This window comes from Trachypithecus francoisi, unplaced genomic scaffold (assembly GCF_009764315.1).
Source record: "Trachypithecus francoisi isolate TF-2019V2 unplaced genomic scaffold, Tfra_2.0 Lachesis_group7, whole genome shotgun sequence".
NCBI lineage: Eukaryota > Metazoa > Chordata > Mammalia > Primates > Cercopithecidae > Trachypithecus > Trachypithecus francoisi.
Genome location: NW_022681472.1, coordinates 67,565,313 through 67,589,737, shown reverse-complemented (window position 1 = coordinate 67,589,737; position 24,425 = coordinate 67,565,313). Strand labels below are relative to the sequence as shown.

General features: G+C 34.4%; 1 protein-coding gene across 1 annotated transcript in view; it reads right to left on the bottom strand.

The window, feature by feature from the left end:
- The window catches only part of LOC117079070 (CUB and sushi domain-containing protein 3-like), a 230,638-nt gene that overhangs the window by 192,310 nt on the left and 13,903 nt on the right, over nt 1-24,425 (bottom strand). The window contains exons 2-3 of the mRNA XM_033202697.1: nt 12,225-12,412; nt 5,000-5,188 (exon numbers count right to left, since the gene is read on the bottom strand). Coding sequence (XP_033058588.1) covers nt 5,000-5,188; nt 12,225-12,412 — 377 coding nt within the window. The remainder of the gene's footprint in view (nt 1-4,999; nt 5,189-12,224; nt 12,413-24,425) is intronic.

Sequence of the window (24,425 nt, the reverse complement as noted above, 5' to 3'; positions counted from 1 at the left end):
AACGTTATTAAAACAAGACTGTCTAAAACAGGTGCCATAGATCTCCTGTGTTATCTCCTGTTATTTGTTCAGAAGGAATTCCAATTTATTGCAGCAACCTTGCTAATTGATTCCATGTGTCTTCAGGGATACCAACAGTTTTGTAACAGACATAATAGGATTACATGTTCTTGTGAATGAGATAGACAATTGTGTATCAAGTGAATCTTTGAAAAACTAAAGAACTCAGAGCATGATGAAATATATATATATATATATGAAAAACTCAGTTACTTTATGTGAACTCAAACAGCTGGCCAAAAAAAAAAAAGCACCTAAAAGGATAAAAAGCATCTAAAAGCTAAAAATCTGAGGCACAATAAGCCATTATAGTGACAGTTCAGTTAGTGGAGAACAATTAGTCAGATACACAGTAATCTTGGGCAGTAGAGTTTTTTATCCTTGATTTTTGCAACATATGATACTGCTTTTTCATAGGATAAGTATCCATTACAATTTTGAAATAGTGAAGTCTCTTCAAAAGCTGCTCAGGTGAATGTAATTGCCCAGACTTGTAAATTTATACCCTGTCCTTGTTAGTGATACACACTGGGCCAGTACAAATCTATCTATATCCAAAATGGGCAATTTTTAGACCAGGATCCATCAAAACACTTTGAGTATTGTAATGAAGCATGGAAATAACCATCTATTACAAATCCCATTAATTTTTAATTTGTTGGTTTGTTTGCTTTTAATCTCATCTCTTCCTATTTTCAAGTCTCCCTGTTATGCCCTTAAACTGAGACTGTTCAGACTTGCTTATACTCTAGACAAACTTGTTTATCTTGAATTCTAGGAATCTAAATCTCAATCCAGGTATTCATTTGCTACTTTAACCTATGTACTCAAATCTTTTAATAAGACTGAAGAAATAAGGGAAATAATGAGGTTTAAGTCCATTCAGTTCCATTTTGGTCTGCCTCTTAATGATTTGAGTGACACTGACTCACTTAACCTTTTTAGGTTAAATTTCTCACAAAATAGCCATACTGTTTCTCAAAGTGGGATACTTTGAGTTTAAAATTGGGATCTCAGGACAGAAGGTGAAAACAGAGCATGACAATCTCATGTACCCAGTGCATAAAAAACATTTATCTGTGACTTTTAGCGTACATGCAGCCTTTAACACTTGATATGTTGGCCAAAGCAAAATGCTCTCCTAAAAATTCTTGTTTGGTCTATCTTAGAGCCATTCAAATCTCAGTTTTATCAAAAACACTGCAGAGATATATAGGAGCAAGTTCTAATCAAAGAGGCAGTAAAAAAAAAAAAAGTTTGTTTTTTAAATCAAATCTCTTATGTGTCACAGGACATCTTTTACAAATACATGTTAAAGCAACAAGAACACCTGGTTCTTGATTATAAGAATATAAGAAAAATAAGATAATGAGTATAACTGTTATGCATTCAAGAAGAATGTAGACACTGTTTATGCTCAACAGTCTTTTTATAGTGTATATACAGTATAATTAATAAATACTAAGTTAACAAATCAATAACTGGTTATAAGGTAGCAATAAATGACATGTAAATATAGAGAGCTACAGAGTTTAGAAAAAGTCAAGATTATGCCCAGTTGCTTTGTTCAGGAAAAGCATGATCAAGTTCATAACCTTTAAAAGTTGACTACAATTTTGACATACATAGTTGAGGGAAGGGCTAGAACACTCCAGGAGAAAAAGAACAAAATTCATGAAGGCAAAAACCAGAAAATATATATGCAAAACCACAAGCAAAAGTATTTCCATAAGTGCATTTCATGGAGAATGTAGCTTTCTTTCATTCAACACAGATTTATTGTGTGCCAACTGTTTGACAAGGACTCTTCTTGTCATTGGGAGTATGACAGTGAGTGTAGCAGAGCACCTACTACATGACATGTATATTCTGTTAGGTAAAGAGACAATAAATACTAAAAAATAATGTAAACAGAGTGAAAAATACTAGGAAGTAAAATTTAAGTGGCATGAAAGGGGTTACTCTTTCATATAATTACTGAGGCAAGTATTGAGTATATACTTGTGAGTGAAATTAGGGAGTGAGTCATATGGTTCTGTGGGAGAATCCTGATTCAGGACAAAAGGAAGGGAGGCTTAGAGGGACAGAATGGGAGGAATGAGAAAGGGTTCTCATATTGGGAAAATTATTCAGGAGACACGTGTACTTGGAATGGAGTAGCATGAATGAGGAAGAGAGTGGTGAAGGATGAAGTACGGGAGGTAGTAAAGGCCCAGAATACCTGGGGTTAATCAAATCATGCAAAAGTCTTTGGATTTTACTCTGCTTGGGATGAAAGGTGCAAGAAGGTTCTAGGTAAGGGGTTGTCCTGATTTGCTTTAGTTTATAAAAGCTTACTCTGGCTGCTTGTTGAAAACTAGACCTAAAAGTTTAAAAGAAGAAGCAGAGAAATTATTTAAGAAGTGGAATTAAAAAAAAAAAATAAGGCACTAAATTTACAACCTAGTGCAGAATCTGATGAAAGAATTTGTGGTTCAAGGTTCAAAGTTCTTCAGTCAATAGTGAAATATGAATTAAGAAAGGATTCATTTTTACTTCAAAATCTAAGCATATAAACAGAAAATAGAATTAAATCAAATTACTCTTTTTCTTTGGTATAATTGATAGCAAAAAGGGTAATGTCCTGTTTTTCAGTTATGCATTCCAAGTAGCACAGAGTATCTATAAACTATTAAAATGGCTGTATCATATATAAATATATACATTTACATATAAAGTCCTTAAAATAAGTATGTGACGTCACTGAGAAAGAGTAACAAATGTATCATCTATCTTTCATTTTAAGGAATTTTAGTATTTTCCTGTTGTGTAGAATGTGGGCAGGTGACAGTGTAGTGGCAGCCTTGTGCCCAGGACCTGGATCTAGGCTTCCTGGATTTAAATTCTGACTTTTCCATTAACGAGTGGGGTGACACACGGTGAGGTTCTTAATTTTCCTTTGCCTTAGTTTCCTCATCTGCAAGTGGTGATCATAATAGCACTTATCTTATAGAGTTACTTGGAAGAGAAAATGACTTAAAATACATAAAGCATCTGTAGCAGTATCAGCACATGGTAAAAACTCAATAAATATTAGTCATCACTGTTATTACCACCAAACTACATTGTCTGGTTTGCTTTGTAAATCAGCTGATCATAGGATACAAAGACATCACAAAAGCTGATGTATATTAGAGTGAAGCACACTGTACACAAGCATTAGGCAACCTAGGCCAATCAAGTTTACATTCCTGGAACAGGGCAAGAACTTCTGTTTGTCTGTTTCTCCCTTGCTACCTCAGGAGAGTTGTACTAATTACCTCTGGCACAAAAGTCTCTATTAAAGGAAGCGTCTGATCAAATCTGTTCACTAGGTGATATGATAGTTGAGTTCAGTTCAAGTCAACAGAAAAAAAATAATTATTAAGTAGCTGCTTTATACACAGCTTAGCCATTTTTAAAATAAATATAATTCAGTCCTTGTCCAGTTATACTCAACATGAAATAGAAATGCAAAAGAGGAGGCCAGTTCATAACAGAGGTTAAAAGTAACATGATTTGATCTTTTAAAATAAAGATGCATTGTAAGAATGCAGGATGGAAACATCACGGAAAAGGATGGATTTCTCAAGGTTAAGGACCATGAATTCCATGATTAGTCATTTGAGCTTTCATTTCTAAGCAATAAAAAGCCATTAAGAATTTTGGATATGGAATATAACATGAAATAACCTTAGTGAGAAACATGGGGTTGGATTGAAAAACTCAGAAATGATTGCTGTTGCACTGACGAAAAATGATGAAGGCCTGTGCTGCTCCTGGGAAAACTGGATCTATTTGCTTTTATTATTAATAAAAGTTAAGTGTGTTGATGGGCTTCCCATTACTTTTTATCTTCCTGATTCTTACAATATTGCCTCTATACCTTTCTTTCATGGTGAATGCTCCTCATTCAGGCCAACATTGTAGTTTTATTAGGGTCTGACAAACATAGGACCTTTATACCACCATGGTTTGTCTCAACCACAGGGATAGATGAGCACATGACCAAGACAAAGTCAACCATAATGGGCCCTTCTTCTTCACTATAGTTACTAGTTTAGATATGGACCAATTGAACAACTTCCCTGGGATTTTTGTAATTAGAATAATAGGGAAGAGCTCTCATTCCTCTCTGAATCTGAAGATACAGGACTAAGAACTTCCATCTCCCAAGAGTGTATACACTAGTGCCAATTCCTCACATGGAAAAAACCTGGCTGTAATATAAGACAATTATGTGAATCTCAAAGAAAAGTCTAGGTGAAAGATAGAGAAATTCTTAAAAAGTTTTGAATTTATACTTATACTTCTTATTAGCAATGAGAGGTATCCCACCTTGCCTTTTCTACTATTTGAACAGTTGAACAACAGCTTGTTTTTATTTTTAAATACCAGTTAGAGATGGGTTTCTGTCACAATCACACTGATATACTATTTATTATAACTAGGAACTTGACACAACAGGGTAGTCTGAGTAAACTACCATGGTGCTGTGTAGCTGGTTAGAATTTGGGTAGACAAGCTGGCTTTCCATTTGAACTGGGACATGTTGTCATTCAAGGCAGGAAGCGAATGCTGCATTTTTTTCAGGGCTTTCTTCTCATACCAATTTGGCATTTTCAAGGCTGTTTTCAAAAGGTCCACTGTATGTTCTTAAAATAGTTACATAGGTGAGTTTTAAATATATATGCAAATACAAACAGGGTAGATACATAGATAGTATTTTTAGGCATGGAGTAAGTTTGGCTGATTAGCAACAGTCTTTATTTCATGAATGGTTTTATAACATAAATTTGCCAGAAAACAAAAGAACCTTTAAAAAATCTAAAAGATTTATAATTATGTCAAATCCCACATAAAAAAACCTGATTTTTCTGTTTCTAAATCAGCATATTTTGCATGTCAAATGAGTTATTACCATCACAGGTTGGAAGTGGATGACTCCACCAGTGGTTTTTTTCACATAGAAGGGGCTCTTCATGACTCAACCTGTATCCTGGATCACAACTAAATGAAACAGTAGAGCCAATGGAGAAATCATGACCATAGCGACGGCCATGTACAGGTATTCCAGGGTCCAAGCAAGAATAGGTGTTCACTGTAACACCTGGAAAACAAAGGGAAGAAAATAAAGAGTAAGCTTGATGGAGTTCGGATTTGCTGAAATCATTCCTAGTTCTTCAAACAGTTACAAGCAGCGATTTTTACAAATAAAGGTACTCGTACTTCATTTTTAAAATCAACAATTTATTTAGTAAATTTGTTTTTTCATTTCCTACCATTAAGGATCAAATTCAGGTCATTTAATTATATAAGAACTTGATGAAAATGTATAACTATCTGTAAAACTTTGTATTGTTTTAAATTTTGTGTATATATACACATATATCACAATAATAATCAGTGATAGTCAACATTTCTTGAATTTATTATATTCCAAGCACCGTTCTAAATATTATACAAAATATTCTAATTACTAAAGGAAAAAGAAAAAGAGTAGAGGCATTTTGCAAGGCATATGAAAGTATGAACACCAGAACCGTTCTAAGAAAAACCAATTAGTACATTTCCTCTGGTGGTTAACTGTTGCTGTTATCAATAGTCTATAGTACACTTCAGTGTCTCCTGATATCTTCCTTACAATTTACAGTCTCTAGCTGAGATCACGCCATGACAATGTTTTCTTGAAACATTCCTGGCCCCCACTTGTTCGATGCCAGTAGCACTTCTCCAGCCATGACAATAACAAATATCTCCAGATATTGCTACACATTTCTTTGGGTGCAACAACACTCAATTAAGAATCACTGGTATAAAGTATACCAAGTTATTATTTTTTTCTTCCTATATAGGATATTTAAGCAATGAATAACTACTATTTCTATATTCCAAAATTAGTCATTAACATTTTTAATATAAATCACATTTATATGAGAAAATATTTATTTGTATTAGTTACCCAATTCAAAAATGAGGCTAAACAAAATGGTACAAAATAGAAGTTTAATTTTAAAGAGGGAAATTGTACATTTTAAGTATATTTATCAAGCATATTCACGTCATCTAAATGCTGTTATTTTAATGAAAAACTAAAATACAATAGAGACAGTTTTATCTTCAACACAATTACTTTTATCTGCTAAGTTCCTCTTCTAAGTGATACCATTATTTTTCTAAGCACCCAGTGCATTTTTTTTTTTTGAGACAGAGTCTTGCTTTGTCACCCAGGCTGGAGTGCAGTGGCACAGTCTTGGCTCACTGTGACCTCCACCTGCTGGGTTCAAGCAATTCTCCTGCCTCTGCCTCCTGAGTAGCTGGGACTACAGGCACAGGCCACCATGCCCGGCTAATTTTTTGTCTTGTTAGTAGAGACGGAATTTTACCATGTTGCCCAGGCTGGTCTCAAGCTCCTGACCTCAGGTAATCTGCTTACCTCAGCCTCCCAAAGTGCTAGGACCACAGGCGTGAGTCAATGCACCTGGCCAGCACCCAGTGCTTTAAAACTCTTATTCGTCTTTGACTCCTCACTTTTTTCCTCCACAAAGTATGTCTGAAATCCATTCTCATTGAAAAGAATCATGTCAAGTATTATTTGTCTTACCCTATGCAAGGCCCTCATCACCTCAAGTTTATGAAATAAACAATAACATCTAGCATGTTTTTCAGTATCTTTCATCTCCAATTTAGTCTATATAAAATGTTGGACATACGTATAGCCAAAACATGTTTTTTCACAGCTTTAATACCCGATGGCTAATGGCACCATGTTCAAAGTCGTCACCCTGAAAATTAAGATTCCCAAATTAGACTTTACTATTCTAAATTTTTGTCATTATCTCCCAGTGGTCATTCTTTATATCAATCAGATAAGTCTCCTCATTAGTTTTAGGCTTTGTCTTGTAGGAATACCTTCAGTTATCCCCTTAACGTACACAATCTTCTCAATCTTTAACAGAAAAGTTTAGATCCTCTTCCTTTAGGTTTCAATTTTCCCCAATGTTCCAGGTTACATATAACTTTCCTTTACATGAAACTCTAACATTGTAGTAAAATCTTCTAAAATCAGAGAAATGGGGGTTGCAGTGGTCATATACAATGTAAATTACAGTAAAATTTAATTATTCAAAAGTGATTGTAATGCTTTTGGTCATTGACCTATAGTAAAGGTCAACAAATATATGGGGTTAATAATTCGTTTTCCTTTCTTGGCTTTTCAACTGATAAAGTAAGATGATGTATTTATTTTATGTCTTCCACTTCCGCATTGATCTAAGAGTCACAAAATAAATCTAAAGAAATAGTTCATAATTGATTGACAAACAAATAACTCAAGGCATAACTCAAGGCAATGGAAATGTTGCAAACTTGAGAAAATGAGAAACATCATGATGAACTGATATCAGTACTATTTATTAACAGTCATTATTAAATACTAAAACATAATTGGTAAGTAGTTTTAGAAGATTCCTTTTTTTTTTTCTTTAGATGGAGTCTCGCCCATCGTACAGGCTGGAATGCAGTGGCTAATCCTGGCTCACTGCAGCCTCCACTTTGCTTCCTGGGTTCAAGCAATCAATTCTCTTGCCTCAGCCTCCCAAGTCGCTAGAATTATAGGCATGCACCACCACCCTTGGCTAAATTTTGTATTTTTAGTAGAGACATGGTTTCACCATGTTGGCCAGGCTGGTCTCAAATTCCTGACCTCAAGTAATACTCCCACCTTGGCCTCCAAAGTGCTGGGACTACAGGTGTGAGACACTGCGCCCAGCCAGTTTTAGAAAATTCTTAAATTTTGGCAATGTACATAATTTTCAGAAGTTCATGTCTGCATTATATCAAATGACATTAACATTTTATCTTTTTCCTTACTGCTTCATAGAGCTTGTTTTTTTTAAAAAAGTAGAATCCCCAAATAGACATTTTTCTTATTTATGTAAAAAAAGTTTGAACATTTTATGTTTCTGTTTCTACTACTCCTCCCCTCAAATATCTATTGGTCATAAATTGTACATTCTTTTAGATGTCTAACATTTTCCTTAATTGGAAAATATATCTAGACATTCATATGAAAAACATATATCTGGAGGTGAATATATGTCTACAGGTTTGTTCTGTACCCATTTTCAATTTTAAAATGTGTATAATATTTAGATATCCAAGACTTAATTATAGTCATATTTCAAGCAATACAACATAATAAACAGATGTGATTTTTCCTGGGAAAAAACTACAAAAATAAAAATAAATTATATTCCTAAAGTCTACTTTATGTTGTTATAATTTTAACGTGTTTTGAAACCTATAAATAGTCTTTTTTTTTTTTTTTTTTTTTTGTTGTTGTTGTTGAGACGGAGTCTCGCTCTGTCGCCCAGGCTGGAGTGCAGTGGCCGGATCTCAGCTCACTGCAAGCTCCGCCTCCCGGGTTTACGCCATTCTCCTGCCTCAGCCTCCCGAGAAGCTGGGACTACAGGCGCCCGCCACCTCGCCCGGCTAGTTTTTTGTATTTTTAGTAGAGACGGGGTTTCACTGTGTTCGCCAGGATGGTCTCGATCTCCTGACCTCGTGATCCGCCCGTCTCGGCCTCCCAAAGTGCTGGGATTACAGGCTTGAGCCACCGCGCCCGGCCGCCGAAACCTATAAATAGTCTTATCTCTTTTTTTTTTTTTTTTTTTTTTTTTTTGAGCTGGAGTCTCACTCTGTCACCCAGGCTGGAGTACAATGGTGTGATCTCGGCTCACTGTAACCTCCACCTCCTGGGTTCAAGTGATTCTCCTGCCTCAGCCCGAGTAGCTTGGATTACAAGCATGCACCGCCATGCCCAGCTAATTTTTGTATTTTTAGTAGAGATGGGGTTTCTACCACGTTGGTCAGGCTGGTCTTGAACTCCTGACCTCATGATCCACCTGCCTCAGCCTCCCAAAGTGTTGGGATTACAGGCGTGAGCCACTGCACTCAGCCAACCTTATCTTATTGATACAGTTTTTGTAATCCCCATGTTTTGAGGGGCAGACAGAATGGGGTAAAAAATGCCTTGGGAAAGGCAATATAACAGAAACTTGGAGTATAAGCAGTGGTGGCATTGCAAACATTCCTTACTATCGGATTTTGATTGCCTGGGGAAGACAAATTACTTTCACTTTCAACGAAATTGATTTAAAAAATAGAAATACAGCAAATGCCAAATGTATTGTTAATGATCTCATTAGTAATCTACTGATTTTGAGGTTTGTGAATGGTTCATTTGAAAAATATAGTTTAGTTACCTTCAGCTTGGGAAACAGTAAGAAAGAGATGAATGAAAAGGCTTTTGTTTGTTTCTTGATAAGAAAGGATTTATGATGTTGGAGATTATTTCACACGAGTAAATATACCACAAGACTAATAGAATGAGAGAAAGTGATTTCTTAAAGACAAATTTAAATACAATGCATCTTGCCAGATTTGACCAAATTAACACCAAGTGTGTCTCTAATCAACCTCAACATTTCTCAGCTCTCAGCTTCCACTTTGCCCTTTAAGGCACTAGCCCTCGAAAATAACTTGGACTATGACACTAAGAACTTGTAAGTGACAAACGCTAACTGAAGGTATGCATTTGAGCAGGCCTTCTTATTTTTATTCCTTATCTGACTAGCTTTTGTAGGACAAATGTAAAGGCTATCATTTATTGAGAACACACTGCATGTTACCAGTTATGCTGCATGTTACCAGTTATGCAAAACACTTTGCATGTTTTGTTTCATTTAATCTTTAAAATAGTCCTGTTTCTGATAAAGACCACATACCCTGGGTGGAATGGGATTGGATATGATTTACTGGGTAAAGGATACTGCAATGGACTAAAAGAAAAGCTGCCTGGTCGGGCGCGGTGGCTCAAGGCTGTAATCCCAGCACTTTGGGAGGCCGAGACGGGTGGATCACGAGGTCAGGAGATCGAGACCATCCTGGCTAACACAGTGAAAAGCTGTCTCTACTAAAAAAATACAAAAAAAAAAAAACTAGCCGGGCGAGGTGGCGGGCGCCCGTAGTCCCAGCTACTCGGGAGGCTGAGGCAGAAGAACGGTGTAAACTCCGGAGGCGGAACTTGCAGTGAGCCGAGATCCCGCCACTGCACTCCAGCCTAGGCGACAGAGCGAGACTTCGTCTCAAAAAAAAAAAAAAAAAAAAAAAAAAAAGAAAAGCTGCCTGCATATTAATATCAATTAATTACTAGTGAGGATCAGTTTTGAAGTAGATTTTTCTAAATGACTAATTTGACTCAGGTTTAATAAATACATGCTAGACTAAAAATCTCAGTTATGGCACTTTAGTTCATTTGAACCCCCACGTATATGTGCATTCTCTTGTTGCATTTTACAATTATTTTTGCAAAGTATACTTTCTTTTTTTTTTCTTTTTCTTTTTTTTTTTTGAGGCGGAGTCTCGCTCTGTCGCGCGGACTGGAGTGCAGTGGCCGGATCTCAGCTCACTGCAAGCTCCGCCTCCCGGGTTTACGCCATTCTCCTGCCTCAGCCTCCTGAGTAGCTGGGACTACAGGTGCCCGCCACCTCGCCTGGCTAGTTTTTGTATTTTTTAGTAGAGGCGGGGTTTCACCGTGTTAGCCAGGATGGTCTCGATCTCCTGACCTCGTGATCCGCCCGTCTCGGCCTCCCAAAGTGCTGGGATTACAGGCTTGAGCCACCGCGCCCGGCCGCAAAGTATACTTTCATTCCACAAAGCTCAAAATAATGAGAAGTTAATATAGTTAAACAATACTGTAGATAAGATGATTTTTAAAAAGTAATGGATCTATATTGACAATTATTATTATTATTATTATTATTTTTTTTTTTTTTTGAGACGGAGTTTCGCTGTGTCGCCCAGGTTGGAGTGCAGTTGTGCGATCTCGGCTCACTGCAAGCTCCGCCTCCCGTGTTCCCTCCATTCTCACGCCTCAGCCTCCGAGTAGCTGGGACTACAGGTGCCCGCCACCTCGCCCGGCTAGTTTTTTGTATTTTTAGTAGAGATGGGGTTTCACCGTGTTAGCCAGGAGGGTCTCGATCTCCTGACCTCGTGATCCACCCGCCTCGGCCTCCCAAAGTGCTGGGATTACAGGCTTGAGCCACCGCGCCCGGCCTCTATATTGACAATTATTTTAAAAAACCCATGAGTCCATTGACTATATGTATTGAAGATAGATGCCCAACAGCAAATACAAAACTATATATTTGAAATGCAGAAATTTCTTCTTGAGGGGGAAAGGGTCATAATCAACTTGAATATTAAAAGAAATAATATCTGCATTTGAAATAAAGACATTTTAATAACCCTCTTAAGTGTGTTGTTAAGATTCATTTATCAAAAGTGCATTTCATGTAAAAGTATATGGCTATGCATTCATGATGAAAAAGTATGCATATGTAAATTTATATGTTTGCACACATATAAATCTTATGCAATATAGCCAGACATGTACAAAATGTTTATAAAGAAAAAAAGCTCATTTCTGTGTTCATATCAGCATCAAAATTTTTCAAAAATCAAAAATATTTTAGAGTTTTTAAACAAAACCATTAGATTTAATAGGGATTATAATGATTCCAACAGTCTGAATTATAGCTTGTATTAATATAGTTGTCTCTACTTATATTAATCCTATTTAAATATATGTGTACACAGTTTGCTTTTTAATTTTAATATGATTTTCAGAATTTTATGCAAAATAATAAAATTAAATATTTTAAATGGAAAATATGTGCAATCAATGTGAGGAAACTATAAAAGAATAACTGAATTTGTAAAGTAAATGCTAAAAAAGTTATTGTTTATATATATCTCAGGCTGGCAATTACTGCCTATTATCTGCTTTTCAGAACTATACACAAATAATTGGTACACAAACTCATTTTCAAATAATGATTTGATGCTTCTGATATTTCTTTAGTATTTTGCTTCATAATGATATTAGATAGATATTGCTGGAAAATCTATTGCAGAATTTACTAAAACACACACCTTACCTTATAAAGCATTAACATTCTTATAGATGAAGGAAAGTTTTGATTTAAAATAAATAAAGCTACTAGTTCTTTTAGTAAAACTATAATAATACAAAATGTAGAACAAACAGAATGAGGAAATCAAAACATTTTATCATTACTTACTTTCATAGTGAATCTTGAAGCCATTATTGGAACGACTGTTGTCTGTTGTAAATAGAAGGTATATAAAATTACTGCTACTAAATAGAAACTGGGGCACTTGGGTGCCATTGTAAGATCCAAGCAAGGGTGACAGAAGATTTGGCCCATCATGAACTTCCAGAACATCATAATTTAGTTCAGTCTGAAATCTAAGGTTAAAAGACACATGTGAAAATAGATTTAGAATAAACACTATATAGGGAAATAATACTTTAGACTGCTATTTAAATTCCTATTTAAAATTTTTCCATTTTATATTATAATTTTCTTTAGCTTATCTAATATCTAAGATATCATTTAAGACACCATCATTTGTGAATACCAAAGGTATAAGCTCTTATTCCTATGAAAAATTATTATTAAAAAGTTATGTGTATATACTTGTTGTTCCTAAGTAAGATCAAAGATTTGAAAGATCAAATACTATAAATTATCTTCTTTCAAATATTATAAATTATCTTTTAACTGGCCTGTTCATGAACCAAACATATTTTTGGAGTTATCTTTGGTTGCCTTCCTCATTTTTATAGAAAACTATGTGGTTTACATTTATTTTCAATCAGATAATTAGATTCTCATCTTAATAAGTATACATTTCAAATTTGACATCTGCTTTTATAATTATTTTTTATTCAAGTGTTTTTTATTGATACATAATATTTGTACAAAATTTTTGGATAAATCTATTTCAGCCATTAAACACGTGATAAAGTTTGTATTTGAAAACAACAGTTCTAAGTAGGTAGTAACTAATGATGATACATTTGATGTTTATTAAAGTGTCAGCAGCTCTACTAAAGACTTCATCTACATTAGTTTATGTAATCCTCCCATTAACTCTATGGCGTAGCTCATATTATTGAACTCACTTTCCAAGTAAGAACATCACAGCCTTCAAACCTTTTTTTTCTTTCTTTCTTTTTTTCTGAGACAGAGTCTCATTCCATCACCCAGGCTAGAGTGCAATGGTGCCATCTTAGGTCACTGCAGCCTCCTGGACTAAAGCAATTCTCGTGTCTCAGCCTTCTGAGCAGCTGGAATTACAGGTGTGTGCCACCATGCTTGGCTAATTTTTATATTTTTAGTAGACACGGGGTTTCACCATCTTGGCCAGGCTGGTCTCTAAGTCCTGACCTCAAGTAATCCACCTCTCTCGGCCTCCCAAAGTACTGGGATTACAGGTGTGAGCCACTGCACCCAGCCACCTTCAAAACTTAAATAGTATCACATTATCTTAAAGTGCAGAAGAAGGCATCAAAACCAAGTCTCCCTGACTCTAACCTCTATTCTATGATGTCTGATCTTATTAGATTTTTGGTTGCAGTGGGCTGAGATTACGCCACTGCACTCCAGCCTGGGCGACAGAGTGAGACTTTGTCTCAAAAAAAAAAAAAAAAAAAAAAAAAATAGGAAGAAAAAAAGAAATTGTCAACCTATTATTTGGTTGCTTCGTAGTCAGTCTATTGTGAAGATTGAAACTGGAGTTTCACTTTGATAGCTAGTCAGCTGACAACAGCCAAATTAAAATGCACAGAAGAGTCAGGCATTACTTTGAATTGAAACATAAAGAGACTTAATTCTTAATAGAATAGCAACATTAACTGGTGATATAAATAACATGTATTCAGTACTAGTGAATCTTTAAAAAGAAAATCATTGCAGATTTGTCCTAAGGAACTATAAAAATACATTCTAATAACAAGCAAAATGAGATAGGGTTACACAATAAATTGAATTTCTTTCACTTTCTGTTTTAAAATAGTTGTATAAATTTCTCATGAATTGCCTCTATCTCTTGTTTGTTTATGAAATTAAATTTATTGTTTACGCTAAACAAATATGGTAGCACTAAATGTTATTATAAATGAAATTGGATCTAATCTTATTCAATTTTTGTTGTCTTTAAAAAACATTCTTGATGTAATCCAAACCCTTCCTAACCAAATTGAAATAGTCCTCATTAACTTAAAAAAAATTATTCTCTGAAAGACTGATAGTGATAACATGCATTCAGGGAGCTGCGGATAGGAAAAAGGAATAGAAAGATACATTTTGAACGATTGATAATAAAATGAATACGTCTTAGACTTAGCAGTTGCTGGATATTGAGAAAATTTAGAAACTGTGGGAATAAACAAAAACAAAAATTCCTTTGCACATCTGAGAGCAAGAATTGCTAAATGTTTGGATATGTTAAGAAGAGGTAAATGGTTTTAAAAACATGTGTGTTGGTGTTACTGCTATTTTGTTTTGTATTTAACAGGAAATCGTATTTCTTACAGTTTTATTGACAAGCTGTTGAGACAATCTCAAAGAGAAAATAAATAACACATTTGTAAATAATATTTTTTTCTGTAGGTTAATTTTAATCATTTTCTCATTTGAGAATATAGACAGAAAACTACAAAATAGCTATGCCACCATCTTAATTATATTATCCGGGTTTTACAAATTTTATTTTCAACACATTTAAATGACTCATGAGTAGTGGAAAGTAAGTGACATGACTCTAATAAATCATTTCTTGGAACCAACTTCTACGACAATATTCTCAGAATAAGAGGAATTATTAAAAAGTTGGCAATTAAGTGTCCTTACAAGGGTTTGTCTGGAAATCAGAAGGGAATTAGATATTTTCAAGAATCTAGTTTGTGTTAGATATTTTAGAAATGATATTCTATTTCTCAAAACAATCTCTAGAGAAAAATAAAGCACCAAGACATTATAAGGCCACTGATCAAGGATGTAGTAGACATACTTATGTCTGATTTCAAAGTGTTTATTTTATATTGCTACCCTAATGGATAAAATTCACTTATTTTTTAAATTGAAATACCTTGTTCATCCCTTTAATACTGAGTTACTGCTAACTATATGATAGCTTTGTATGATATAGATTATTAAAATAATCAATTTTCTGGCAAAGCACATGGAGTTTAGACAGCCCTCAACCAAAATCTCATACCCTTAAAAGGTCTTCAGAAAAGAATAAATAGAAGAAGATATTTAAGGAATTTTTTCTTCAAATAGCTCCAATTCAATAATCTTATAGGATTTGGGGTGGAAATAAAGGAAGGGCGAATAGAAGGCTCAAGCCCCAAAAGGAGCTTTATTTCAGTTTACAACAGTTAGAAGAACTTGGGACTTAATTTTATTTTATTTGTATAAGGTAGATTCAAAATAAATATGTGGATATAAATGTGTTCTGTTTATTCTAAAATACTGAAAATATCATTAATAAATTCTTAAAGCATTCTATCTCCTGATTATTCCAGTGTTTGGGACAATTAACAAAGAATGACTGTTTAATGATTGGTATTAGGGATGTGGAAGGAGCCATGAGATTACAATTTATGTGAGTGGGTAATTTCATGATTAAGAAACGAGGCACAGTTGACAAGTCCAGCTTGGTGATGTTCATGGGGAGAAGCCAAAATCTTTAAACTGTAGGAAACATTCCTCACTCCAGGCCTATTCTGATCTATTTACAAGACTGATTATTGTTCCTGTGCACAAATCCTACATTGAAAATCACTTTTCAATTAGACTTTCTTGCTTCTAGCCTAATTTAAAAGATTTGTGTCTTAATCAATAGATAAGAGAATAAGAAAGTGGCAGAGTAAAACATGCTAAGTAACTCTATTTATAGAAATTAAATTAAGTTTTTGTCTATTTAACTAGTGTTACATTTTATTAAAATGGCTGGAAAGATTTCACCAGAAAGTCAGGTTTGAAACGGTCTAATTTCAAATATAGGCTATACAGTACAAGTGAATTCATTTTGGAGAATTCTAAAGGTATTTAAACAAGACAGGAAAGCAGCAAAGAGGCCTATATTGGCCTGTTGGAAGGACAGAAGATACATGCTAAGAATTTTGGACAGAGAAAATAGTGCCTTCAAACAAAAGTCCCAAATCAAAAGTCAAAGTATGGATGCTCTCTGAATTGCAGGCATTGTTTGGCAATCAAACTGTTTGTCAAGTGGGCCACTCTAGCCTACTTTGAGCTGAAAGATAGTAGGTATTTATTTATTTAATGATGATTAGTGACTCTCATTAGCAAATCAGCAGATGCTTTTCAACATAATAATGCACTTTGTATTCATAAAGCTTAAACTAGTTTTCTAGTTATATTATTTTTGGCTTATATAGTATTTTAAAAATGAATAAGAGAATAAAAGAAAATTTTATTTTAAAATAACATTCCAGTTTCAATTAACTAGAAGGTGGGAAAGGGGTGATGTCTTCATAAGAAAACACTGCTGTTTGATTAAAAAAAAAATAGCATGTTTCAAAAGAAAGGCAAGATCCATTCCCACTCCCCAACATCACCCAGAAAAACAAATAGTTAAATCACTCTGGATAATAAAGTGACAAGTATTTTGAGACTTACCCTGCTATATACCGGAAGGGGCAGAAGGAAGGGGGAAATGCGGACTGAAGATTCAAGATGCAGAAGAGATTAAAGCTGAAGAATGGTTTGGGATAAGAGAGGGTATTGGAGAGATACAAGCAATTATTCCTGTGATGGGGGTTATCAAGAAAATTTAGAACAGTGTAGGCTTATTCAATCTTAAATGACTCTGGATTGTGCAATAGTCCTCTTTCATTGTTACCTGCATTATGGTTTTCGTGAGAACAAAAGAAAGTGATACAAATGAAAAGAGTAATGTTGAGAGAGTGAAGCAGCCTCAGTCTCTATTACGTAGGGTGATTCTGGAGACAGGATTTAAATCCAGAAGTGAACAAAAGCATCCCCAGGCATTCCTTGAAAATTGTAGGAGAGAGTAGATTTCCCTTGTACGTGGGATGGGGGTCAAGTCTTTTTACTTGAATATTGAAGGATAATGACTGGTGAAAGTCATCTGGGTGATAGATACTAAGAATGGATACAAATAAAATATGAAAATAACATATTTTTCAACTACCTTTGCACCATCTGATACAAAATAATGTTTAGTCCAAAAGTAGAAATACAAAAATTATGTACTTGACATATCAATATATATGAGATTATTTCCGATAGATTGACAAATATACTTGTTTTTCAAATGTAAAATACTAAATTTAAAAACTGAAAAATATGGATGAAATACTTGTCCTATTGTTCCAAATCAATACATATCACGCTTTATCGTATATTCCAAACCAAATATAATTCTGTGTGCTAAAGTAAGGTTGGTTAATTTTAGTTCAACATTCGTGGAACAACTATATTGGAGAAATATTTAATAATGAATAAATAAGATGCTTTTCAAGCTTTCTAAAATTGCTATGGCAACATAAGTCATGTAAACCAATAAATAGGGGATATGGTTTCAACCAAATAACAACAACAACAAAAAATGCCAATGAATGTAAATGAAAACTTTAAAAACGTGTAAATCATTTTTGTGGACTGAATTGTGTTCCCTCAAATTTCTATGTTGAAATCTTAACCACTAGTAGTATCTCAGAATGTGATAGTATTTGGAGAAAGAGACTTTAAAAGGGTAATTAAGGTAAAGTGAGATCATATAAATGGACCCTAATCCAATGTTACTGGTATCCAGGACATAAACACACACAGAGAGAAAATCTCATGAAGATAAATGGAGAAGACAGCCATCTACAAGGCAAAAAGAGAATCCAGAATAAACTGTCTTGTGTACACCTTGATCTTGAACTTCTAGCCTCCAGATCTGTGAGAAAATTAGTTTCTGTTGTTTATCTCACGCAGTCTGTGACACTTGGTTATGGCAGCCCTAACTAATATAGAAAACTAATATAGCCCTAGTAAACCGTGTAGATTATAATAAGATAGTGTTAAATTAAGTTTAGCTTAAACCTCTTGCATACTTTGAATTCTCGTGTAAGACAGGGCAAGCTAACTAAGAGTATAATCTTGTAATAAATAGCTGAGTGTCATCCAATTACAGAAGCCAAGTTTCAGTCAATAATAGGCCACCAACTGATCAGATCATATCTATACAAGGCAAATGCCAAGCTGTAACTAATCAAGCTATTTCTGTATGTCACTTTTTTTTTTTTTTTGGTCTATAAATACTTTTTGCCCACTTGCTATGTGAAGCTCTTCATATATACTGATTCAAGGTGCTACCTGATTCATGAATTGTTCTTTGCTCAAATAAACATGATTAAATTTAACTTGTCTAAGGTTTTTAACAGTAGAAAGAACCCATGTGAAATGTTTAATACTTTACATCTGTTCAAAGTGAAATCTGTTCTCTCCCATGCAGATGTTAACACTAGCATGGATGGACAAATTCAATGAAGGATCTTTTGAGTTAGGAAAGAATCATATTAGGTTTGTAAAATTCAATCTTCAGTCAATAATAAATATATTCTGCTGTACTTATATGTTTCTCATGTGTCTCTAATGCTTAAAGAAGTTTTTTGTTCATCTGTTTGTTTTTTAAGAAAGGGGTTGGGAGATGAGAGAAGTCAGTGATATAATTGAGAGATTATATAGATAAAGCTATTTTGATTTATAAATTATGATTCAATAGCATATGAGAAGTTTCATTCTTTTAATGTTTAAAATATTCAATATTGTTGCCTTTTACAATATAGTTTATTTGATCAGTAATATTAATTTTTCTAGGGGAAATAAAAGGTCAGCTGTTGAACCATTACTACATACTACATGACAGTCATTTTCAGAAGGACTTAGAGGTGAAAGCATATGGATAGCGTGCCTAGGTGTCTTAGACTGCACTACAGTGTTGATTTGAATGTGTTTACGGCACCTTTGCCTCTTGAAACCTAGCAAAGCAGAATTCACAGGCCCTTCAAAATATAGGACAACTAAACTCATTAAGTTAAAGGTCACATGTTCGTATCTTAGTAGTATGCATGTACATAAAGCAAAAAGGTCGATCTTGCATATTTCAATAGCACTGATACAGCATTAAACAAATAGAAAATTAACTTGGAAACAGGCTGAAAGGTTAAAGGGGGCAAACAGATGGAAGCATTCAAAACACAGCAATTTGACTATTACAATAAAATTAAACATTGATTTGGTAAATGCAAAAGAGAATGTCAACTAGTTTTTTATATAATATTTTCTTTAAAAGTAGAAAAAATATTTGTGAGACCTTTCAAATGTAATTTTGATAGAGTGTCCAGGTTCAGCTTCAATCACCCACTCACAATTCAAAGAGTCTTTGTAGTATCCTGGCCATCCTGGTGAGAGAATCACTCCACTGGGAGCTGAAAAATGGCCACCACATGGGGCTGAAAAATTAAATCAGAGAACAAGTAAGAATAAAACATTCAGGATAAATCACAGATATTATTCTTAACACTAAAAATTTTTTAAAATCTCTGCATATCTTTATTAAATAGTTAATACTATTTTTGAAAGTAATGGTACATCATCAAAAATGATGATTTTTCTAAAAAGGTAATCTACCTTTCAAAATATGAAATAGCTATATTTAGTATGTCAGGTAATAAACTGCTCATCCTTAAGTCTATGAATAATACCCCTTACATATGTTCTTGTCTCTCCATCATTATCTTTGTATTCAAAGCTTGAAAGAAAACCCAAGTTGTTAGTTTTGATCTCTTTCTCTTTTATTTTCTTACTTATGTTATCAAATTCTACTAATTCATCTTATACACTAACAGTTTGAGTTTCCATTTTCCAGAGTCACTACTATAATTCAAGCCTTCATTGAGTCAGCTTTTTACCTTATTTCTCATCTGCTATTTTCTTTCTTACTTTAGTACAGCTGTCAGAATAATGTCCTCCAAATTACAGTTTCATCACATCATTTCCTAGACATCTATCCCCTTTCTTTGTTTTATATTTTGATCTCTTTTCTTTTTAATATCAAATTTAAATATTATTTATCATTTCAAATATTGTATCCTCCGATTTCCCTAAACTCACACATAATTGAAACCATAATGATAGCATTGCAGTTCCAGTAAGTACTCATTAGATCATTTAGTGTAAATGCTCATTTTGGAGATGTGTAAACCAAGTTTTAGAGAGAGCAAATTGCCAAAGTTCACTATGTTGAAAGTTTTAAAATCACTTTCAACTCAACTTTTGCAAAACAAAGCCTTAGTACTGACCCTCTTCCATTATTTCCCGTATTGGTAAATGAAACCACCATCTGTCCAGTTGCATAAACTAGAAAGATAGAAGTATTCAGTTTTCATACTTATATTATCTTTACCATTTACTCCCATATCCAACCCATCTGGAAGCTCGCTCTTGTTTCTCTAGCTCTATGGCTTTTGTCTTAGTTTAAAGTACCATAATCTCATCCCTGAGTATGGAAATATCCTCTGAACTGGTCTCTGCATTTACGCTATTCTCCATGCTACAGATACAGTTATTTTTTTTTCTTTTATTTAATTCACAAAGCTTACCATGCCCTTCAGTGACAACTTTCTGTGTTTCCTGATAAGGCTCTGTAGGATCTAGCTGTTGCTTATTCTCTAGCCTTGTCTCGGAACTCCCCTTCACTCTGCAGCCCAGCTACATTAGCCTGCTCTACTTTCCGGAAGTATACACAAAAGAGAACATGGAGGAAAGAGTATTTGAGATGTTGAAAATTATCAGGAAAGAAAAAAAGGCTAAATGTATACTAGATCAACTTTTTAATACATCACTATTCCCAGTATCTTATCACATTATTTTCTTTAAATCTTCCCATTTAAACTCTTACCCATGTGTTTATATTTTTCCGAGCTTATTTCTTTCTGCTTTGTCTCACAGAATTTCTGAAAACAATTGCTCTAGACACTACTTTACTCATTTTTATTCTTTAAATAACGTGATGGAACCCAAATGTAATAGTAAATATTTATAAATTGGCTTAGGAATTAAACATTACTGTAAAATTTCCATTTTTAGTAAAACATTTTCTATGTGAAATTGCCAAAAGATGTTATTTGTATGACAGAGAACCTTCATAAAAACTAAGTTTTCTTCCTTAGTAGAATTTAATTTCGTTTCCTAAAAAGCTTTTAAAGGAGGTCATTTTCATGAGGATTATTTACTCTTCCTAGTTATGATGACTCATAATTAGGTTTCCTGTAGGGTTATGCCTTTCAAAAATGAAATTATGTGCATAATAGTCACGTAAATTACCATATTTTACAAGACAGAGCTAAACATTTTAGTGAGAGAAAGTCCTCAAAATATGGAGTATTTCTGACACAAATCTTCATTATGTCAGCAACTCATATTGTTCCAGAAAAGCATTCATTCATTCAACCTAATCATCATTAGACGACATAGTCATAAAATTAACAGTTGAGTAATGGGCCATAAAGGATTAAAAAGTAAAGTACTGAGAAGCATTCTGACTAGTCACTCAGTGCAAAATGTGAGGGAGGCAGAGTTAAGAGGGGGCTTTAAAGTGAAGAAGTAGCCTAAAGATGTGATTGATTGCTGTTTGTTTCCCAAAATGACTCTCCAGAATAGTGACCCTGCTTGTGGTTCTTCTTCTACTTCTGACATTTTCTGAAGGCGCTACTTTCTCACTTAAAGGGTTGGAATTTCCCTAAATTATTCTTCCAAAAGTATAGGAACTGACTCTCCAGAAGGTCTATGCCCAAGAGGGGAGAGACATGCTTATGTGGGTCGGTCAGCAAAAGTCTCATGATTAAAGTGACACTCAGGCACATGAGAGGAAAATGTCAGTAAGGAGACGTCATGGTGTAGCAACAGTGGAAGAGCATGGAGTAAATAAAATGCAGGAGAAAGGAGAGACTAAATGTAGAAAAACAAAACAAAACAAAAAAACAGCTGAAGAAAAAAAAAAGCTGCCCAGAGTTTTGGAACAAAAACCTAAAAATATTATTATTATTGTTTTTTCATTTATTCTTTTTTTTTTTTTTTTTTTTTGAGATGGAGTTTCGTTCTTGTTGCCCAGGCTGGAGTGTAATTGCATGATCTCGTCTCATCGCAACCTCTGCCTCCTGGGTTCAAGTGATTCCCCTGCCACAGCCTCCGGAGTAGCTGGGATTACAGGTATGCACCACCACGCCTGGCTAATTTTTTTTGTATTTTTAGTAGAGACAGGGTTTTGCCATGGCCAGGCTGGTCTTGAACTTCTGACCTCAGGTGATACACCCACCTTGACCTCCCAGAGTGGTGGCATTACAGGCATGAGCCAACGTGCCTGGCCTAAAAATATTATTAATTACAAATATTTTATCTGTAAAGAAATCTAACTGCAATATGAGTAAACTAGAACTAAAAAAAACCCAAAAAGTTAGTTACTCAAATTTAACAATGCTGCCATATCCATACATTGCCTATGTAGTTAATTATGTACCTATCGAAATTTAAGAAAATCTTATACATTTTTTTAACCAAAAATGAGCTTGTATATCTCCAGGTGTGAAGATACTACACTTTAAAAAGGATTTCTCTAAAAAACAATAACTACTCCTGGCTGAACAAGAAAAAATTGGAATATACAGAAAGCAAAAAGAGAACCAAGGCCATAAAGAAGCATTTTCAAAGTCCCATTCATTCATTCATTCATTCATCTTTCATTAATTAATATTTCAGTTCTTTGACATGCCTTTGTGTGGCAGGTGTGTGCTTGTGTGGCATTTGTACTACTTCTACAAATGAACATTTATGGAATGCTTTCTATGTGTCAGGCACCCTTGGATTATTTTGTATAATGCTCAAAATAATCTAGCCAGATAAGAAAGCTGATGTGTAAGGAATTTAAATAATTTGCATCTGAGCTGTCAAGGATTTGAACAAAGGCAGTTTGACTCTAGAAAAATTCTTTCCAACTGACATTAAGATAGTCTTTTTCCTCTCCTCACAGTGCCCAAGGTGCAAACGACAGAAACATTAACAAAAGGTAAAAATGTCAAGTTTTGTAACAAAGGTATGTCCACAGTACAAGGAGCCTAGAAAAGGAAATGAATACATGCTTCATAGAAGAGATTATGTTTAATTTGAAGAGTAAACAGGATGAACTCAAGAATGAGTCAGAATTCACCAACAGAAAAACTGAGGGAAGATATTGTAAATGAAAGCAACATCACATGCAAATGCGTAGAGGATTGAGTTAGCATAAAGTAATGCAAATACCTTTTCTGGGGAATAAAAAAGTGATGAGAGAAGATTAGAAAAGGAGCTGGTTTGCTCCAATACAGAAAGTGAACCATGGCAATATATAGATAAAAGATAAGACTTTCATTTAAACAAAACTTTCATGTAAAATAGATTGCAGCACTACACCTGGATTTAGTGAGATCAGTTAGGAGATTGTTACAACTATCTAGGAAAGGCATTATCAGATTCTGAAATAAGGCTATAGCAGAGATAGGCAGAACGTGCAAGGTATTTGGAAGGAGAATCAAAAGTATTTATTGACGTGCAAAGAGTAAGTCAGAGGAAGGAGTCTAAACTGGTCCTTGAGCCCTTGGCATGTGCAATAGGGTGGACGGTGATTTCATTCACCAAAATGGGAAACATGGAACAGGGAGGAGCTTCATGTGGAAAGTTAATGAGATTCAGTGCTAAAATGGAAGGGTCTATGAAATATCACAAGAAACAAGAGAAAATAGAATCTGAAGCTCTTAGCAATCTTAGGAGTGATTTTTCAAAATTGGTTGATGTTCAAGTTTCCACATAGGTTGAAAGTAAAGGTGAATATTTAGAGGAAAAGATGAGAGATGATTGAATATGCAACCCTTTGAAAAAAGTTTTAATTTAATAAAATTAAGTAGGTATTGTCCAATAGCTAGTATATCACTACACTGAGAAAAGGGCTGAGATGAATTGTTTGTTTGGGTCTTCCTCTCACCGAAGTGTGTGAACTGGGATAACTTTAACAACTAAAAATAATAAATTCCTAGGTTTTAGTGGAAAAATAAAATAGTGTATATCTCACTTGACTGAGATAAACTCTAGTTTAACTAAATTTGGATAGGCTTCTTCTTGACTCAAGACCCTCCTTCCCATCTCCTTTTCCTAGAGCATTTACTTTGGAAAACTTGTATTTTTTTTTCCCTCTGCACCTTTGAAATGTAAATTTTCTCCCAGCCTCTTGCTAGTTTTATGACCCAGGAATGTCTTTTTCAATGACCTGGGAAACAACCTTTGGAGCATCCTTATCTTCCGGTCTCTGTGGGAGAGTGGGAACCTAACTTCAATAAGCTCCAATTA